At 47.5% G+C, this 5,804-nt stretch overlaps 1 protein-coding gene across 1 annotated transcript in view; it reads right to left on the bottom strand.

Moving 5' to 3' along the window:
- PDIA4 (protein disulfide isomerase family A member 4) overlaps positions 1 to 4,055 on the bottom strand; it is a 33,800-nt gene extending 29,745 nt beyond the window's left edge. The window contains exon 1 of the mRNA XM_015422151.1: positions 3,566 to 4,055. Coding sequence (XP_015277637.1) covers positions 3,566 to 3,662 — 97 coding nt within the window. The 5' untranslated portion in view covers positions 3,663 to 4,055. The remainder of the gene's footprint in view (positions 1 to 3,565) is intronic.
- Between the last annotated feature and the right edge of the window lie 1,749 nt (positions 4,056 to 5,804).

Below are 5,804 nucleotides of genomic sequence, written 5' to 3'. Positions count from 1 at the left end.
GGGGGGCTCTGCAGCTTACCTGGCTGCTTCTTGCTCTGACTGAGGGCTGCTGGGAGCAGGGGGTGGGGCTTGTTGCATGTGCCCGCCCCCTGGGCTCTTTACTGCCGGAGCTCCGCTCCTGTGCGCTCCTGCAGGAAATGACCCCTGCCTTTCCCTCCCAGTTCCTCTTGCATGCAGAGTTACAACATCTAACAGTGCTAGACCAGGAAACTAGTTGGTGACATACATTAAGCCTGAGATAAATGTCCTTTATTGTTCAAACCATGCCATCTGACTAATTTCTCCATCCTTCGCATGAAAACCAGTCAGAACAGAGGTTCCACTGATCAGTGGCAGCTGTTTGATTGTGCTATAATAGACTAACATGGCCACCCCTTTGCAATCATCATGGGAGACAGGTAAGCCCCAAAAGACATTTATTTGACAGTTTGTAAGGACCTTGCCTCGTCTAAGCGCTTGCAGCCTTTTGCTGGTGTTGAGAAGGTTTTGGCAGAGGTATGCTTTTCAGAACTGTTACGACAGTTCATACACAACCCCAGGACAAAACAGCAACCTCAGAATAACATATCTTCTATCATCAGTGGAATGCAACTGAGTACTAGGAGAACCCCTGAATTATTTCATGGAAGAACAATTCTTGTTTTAGATCAGGTACAAGTAACTCCCAGTTTCATTTCTGGCTTTGATCCCAAGGTGCATTTGAGAGCTGAACTGATTATATGTCTTGGGCTGATTTAATTGTGTGTGTTTAAAACCTGTACAGTTACAAGAATGTAAACAGAATCTCCCCAGATAACTCATTTGTGTCAAACTGCATGCACACACATGCCACCATAAACTTCCTTGGGCAAACCCTGTACATAGGATCGGTGCAACATCACAATGCTGCTTTTGGATATCAAAGGCCAGTCAAACATTAGTTCTCTGGGCCCAGGACAGGTCTGTAAAACAGGCTTGTCTCCACAATCCTATCCTCAACACAGCGTAATGTCAAAAAATCAATTTATTTCCAAAAAATTAAATAAACAGATTGTATTATGGTAATGGACTGGCAGCACCCCCCCCCCCGGCAAAGTCCACCCATCCTCAAGTCAGGTGATCAAAAGATCTAACAATTACTAAGATTTCAATGAATGTCAATTATCATGAATTCAATGCAAGTTTAGGGGGAAAGAAAATTCATGAAGCTGTGATGACAACCTTTAGCCTTCAGTAAACTGGCCAGTCTTTTTTTGTAGAAAAAGCCCAGCAGGAACTCATTAGCATAATAGGCCACACCCAACAGCAGAAACTCATTAGCATATTAGGCCACAGCCCTGACAGCACAGCTCATTAGCATATTAGGCCACACACCCATGTACCAGAAGTGTGGTCATCCAGCCACGCCCACCTTTTGCTTCTTATTCTGTTGACCTTGTTTGTGGTCAAAACCCAGGGCCTTTTTTTGTAGCAGGAACTCCTTTGCATGTTAGGTCACACACCCCTACTGTAGCCAATTCTAATGCGTTTCTGCTGTTGGGTGTGGCCTATTATGCTAATGAGTTCATGCTGGGTGTGGCCAACTTGGGAGCCAGCCGGAACTCCGTTCCTGTGCGTTCCTGCCCAAAAATAGCCCTGCTTTAAGGTACCCACAACAGACTAAGAACAACTACCTAAGTAGATTTTATACTGCAATATTTCAAAGTGAGGTGCATTTCTGTTTCCCTCTTGATGTTTTGGGTTTTATTTAGATGTACATTCAATGTCGAAGTAAACAATTCTATTTACAAAAATACTGTTTGGGGGGGTTATGCACACTGGGCCACTGAAACTGTGTGTGTATATATATATATATTACAGCACCTTGCCAAACAAAATTTCAAGGCAACCTCTAAAATAATGCAACTGAATCTTTAACTAGCACCTATTTGAGATGTGAAAGACAGTCAGCCATGAGATATTTGGCACTAAGTTCTTCAAATCACGACCAAAATCACCTGTGAGTGTGGTCGGCTTGTGTACACAGAAAGGTCTGGAAAAATCAACAGCATGAATATTTTGCAAACAGTGCTCTAATTCGCCAGCCCTAAGGTCATACAATCAGCACCATTTAGCTCAGAATGTAAGGCTACCTCCAAAATGTACATTTATTAAGAAACACACTGGTGGCACAGGTACAAAGAGTGTGACAAGCCAGGATCTTAGATAAAATGGCCATGCAAGGCTATTTTATCTCAGATCCCGGAGAGCAATTATAAGAGCAGGATCAAACAGCTCACCAGGGTTTCCTCTCCAAGTTGATATAAACATAAGAACTACCTTGTCCTCTCCTGACCAAAGATCCTCCATAGCCAGCATTCTATTTCCACTGTGCCTAGCAGGATGCCTTGGGGAAACGGAAACCACAGTCTTCCCCTCTTTGGGGGGGGGGGGAGATATACTGCCATTGTTATGGAGGTTCCATCGGTTCTTAGCAAAATTCCCTTTGCTCTTGATAGAAGTTTTGAAGAGGGGCAAGCAGTCCTCGGAGTCCAGACACACCTACAGCACAGCCACAGGCCTTACTACGGGATTTTATCCAAGATCTTGCAGATCACGGTAGGCCCAACATCAAACACCTTACTGCCAGTGTTCCCTCTAAGCTGAGTTAGTGTGACCCAGCTCATAGTTTTTTAGCCCCTGGCTCACGCATTTTTGTCTTCGCTCAGGAAGGAGGGTTCCAGAGCAAACTAATTTATGCAGTAGCCAAATCGCCCGCTCACAACTTCAATGCCAGGAGCTCACAAAGTAGAATTTTAGCTCACAAGACTCCACGGCTTAGAGGGAACATTGCTGCCAGTGTTCTCTCTAAGCTGAGTTAGTGTGAGCTAGCTCACAGTTTTTTTAGCCTCTGGCTCACACAGTTTTGTCTGAGCTCAGGAAGGGAGGGCTCCAGAGCAAACTAATTGAGGCAGGCGCCAAATCACTCGCTCCCAACTTTCATGCCAGTAGCTCACAAAGTAGAAATTTTGCTCACAAGACTCCACAACTTAGGGGTAGCATTGCGATTCACGTCTACACCGCTTGGCCAGGTGAGCTTCGAAAACGGATAACTCCAGGCACCCAACCACGCAAGGAGGGCCCTTAGGGCAACTGAAGAACGCAACTGCAGGAAAGGACGGGTTGCACCCACCGTGAAAAATAAAAAAGGTGCACAGACGAATGCACCAATGCTCTGCCCATAGCCAAAGGTAAAGGTTCCCTTGCTCGAAAGCCAGTCGAATCCGACTCTAGGGTTGCGGGGCTCATCTCCGTTTCCAAGCCGAAGAGCCAGCGCTGTCCGAAGACGTTTCCGTGGTCACGTGGCCGGCGTGACTAAACACCAAGGCGCACGGAACGCTGTTCCCTTCCCACCGAATGCCCATAGATGTGCAGAACACAGTCTGCCCTATCCTGCCTGCAGCTAAACACGCTGAAATCCCTTCGTTCCCGCAACCCCATTCAAGACCCTCCAGTCTTCTCAGGTACCAAGGGAGGTGAAGCCCCTCCCTCGCCTCCTCTTCCTCCCCAACCAAGTCACACCTGAGTCGTCCCCCGCCCCACTCACCTGCCCCGGGCTCCTCTTCTTGGCCCCGGGCGAGGAGGGCGAGCTGGGCCAGCGCCAGGAGGAGGGTCAGCAGGCAGACTCGGCGCGCCGTCCTCATCTTCGCAGGAGTCCTCCGCGGCGCCTTCTCCCCCTCTCCCCTCGCGCCTCCCGGAGGGATCTCTTTCCCAGCAGGAGAGCCTTCTGGAAGCCCGCCTCTCTGATTGGCTGGGGAAGGAAAGGGATAGACTGGCGCGTCCGGCCACTCCGACGGGGCCCGGCTGCAAATCCTGTTTCCCGGGAGCTGTCTCTTAAGCCCCAAGCAAAAAAGAAGAAGAAGCCACAGTCCTTAAAAACCTTGCAAAAAATAAAAGTGGGGTGTTTTGTTTTTTTTAAAATTCACAGCTGATTTATTTATTTATTTTTGCAATGTAGAAGAGCAACCCGGGCCGCAACCAGAGCGCTTGCGCGTTTATCAATCAACCCGCACACCAGCTCTCGCCGTGCCTCAATGAGATTGCGCAAGGGAAGGGGTGGGTGGGTGCGGAGTTTTAAAAACGCCAATGCTGCTCTGAGGTGCCTCTCGCTGATTGGCCGGCCCGCACACCGCCAATCAGGATTTGCCACTCCGCGGCCCATGCAAACAAACCCCGGGGGGGAGGAAAAGAGAAAAGGGGACAAAGGGGAGAGTGGGAGGGGAGGGGAGGGGAGGGGAGGTTTGGGAATAAGTGGGCAGGGCCAGTCACGCGGAGAAGCCACATTGCGCTTTGGGATTGGGTGGGTGGAGATGAGGTCATAGGGTAGGGGGCGTGGCCTTGGGGGAGCAACTGGGGGGGGGCAGCTGCTTAATTAGTTCCACGTCAGTGCAGGGTGATCTATGAACCTAGGTTTTCATAAAGGGAGCCGCACTCTGGCTCCTTCTAAATTAGTCCAAAATTGCAGAACTTTCACAGTATGAACCTAAGCACAGTTATGCCCTTGTAAAGCCGTTGAGGTCAATCAATGGCCCTAGAAAGCCGTGACTTTGTTTAGGACTCAGATGGGTAGTTGTGTTACAGCAGCAGAAAAAAGGGTTCGAGTCCAGTGGCACCTTGGAAGACCAGGAAAGTTTTAGTTCAAGGTATAAGCTGGCTTCTGGGTGCATGCACACTTCTTCAGATGCGTTGAAAAAATGTATCTGAAGCAGTGTGTGTACACACAAAAGCTTATACTTTGAATAAAACTTTGTTGGTCTTAAAGGTGCCCCTGGACTGGAACTTTAGTTTGTTTAGGTCGCCTTTTTATTGTGTGTGTTTTTTTTTAATTCCATTACAGAGGACTGGACATGGCAGTCCAGTGGCGGACAGAAATAAAAGAAACAGGTTGTGGTGCTTTAAAAGAATGTCAAGATTTTAGTCTGCTGCTTTATGGACTAGAGCCTGCTTGGTCATTTGCAAAGAGTGGATCGTCACTGTGTAGGAAGTGTGGGAAGACAAACAGCAGGGTCAAAGGCTCAGGAAAGGCAGGTAGCTCTGGGTGAAATGTAATGATGTAAAAGTCAAAGAGAAGCAAGAAACAGATTGGTTGCTAGTTACGTGAAGCTGCTGATGCCTGCAGTGGGTGGAACAAGATGCAAGCCCAGCAGCACTTTAAAAGACCAGATTTCCCAGGGTACCAGCTTTTGTGAGTCAGAAAGCTTGCACCCAGGAAAATTCCGTTGGTGTCTAAAGAGCCTCTTGCTCAGAGTGAAAGAGGAGAGCGCAAAAGTGGGCTTGAAGCTCAACATAAAAAAAACTAAGATCATGGCATCTGGCCCCATCACTCCTTGGCAAATAGAAGGGGAAGTCGTGGAAGTAGTGACAGACTTCACGTTCCTGGGATCCCAGATCACCGCAGACTGTGACAGCAAATGCCACAGGGTTGCCAGATCCCTTCTGGCAACTAGCGGGGGATGGGGGGAGGGACTTAACAGGAGAAAGAGGAAGGCCCTGGCCACATCATCAGTGGCGCATAGGATACAGGAACATAACATATAAAACTCCTAGACTTACAATCAAAATAAGAAGAACAAAAGAACATATATACTTGCAAAAAGAACAAAAGAACATATATACTTGCAAGCAAAAAGACTATATTAACATTATTAGGTGTAAGAAGTGAAACTACTAGCTACAGAATGAGATCAAATAATTATATCGAAAGAAAAACGAGACAATGAACTTCCCTGTTATGCATTTATGTTTGCATGTTTATGTCTGTCCAATATTTTTGAAATAAAAATCTT

The sequence above is a fragment of the Gekko japonicus genome, unplaced genomic scaffold (genome assembly GCF_001447785.1).
Source record: "Gekko japonicus isolate JY-2015 unplaced genomic scaffold, Gekko_japonicus_V1.1 scaffold330, whole genome shotgun sequence".
Classification (NCBI taxonomy): Eukaryota; Metazoa; Chordata; class Lepidosauria; order Squamata; family Gekkonidae; genus Gekko; species Gekko japonicus.
This window is presented reverse-complemented; position numbering and strand designations above follow the sequence as displayed.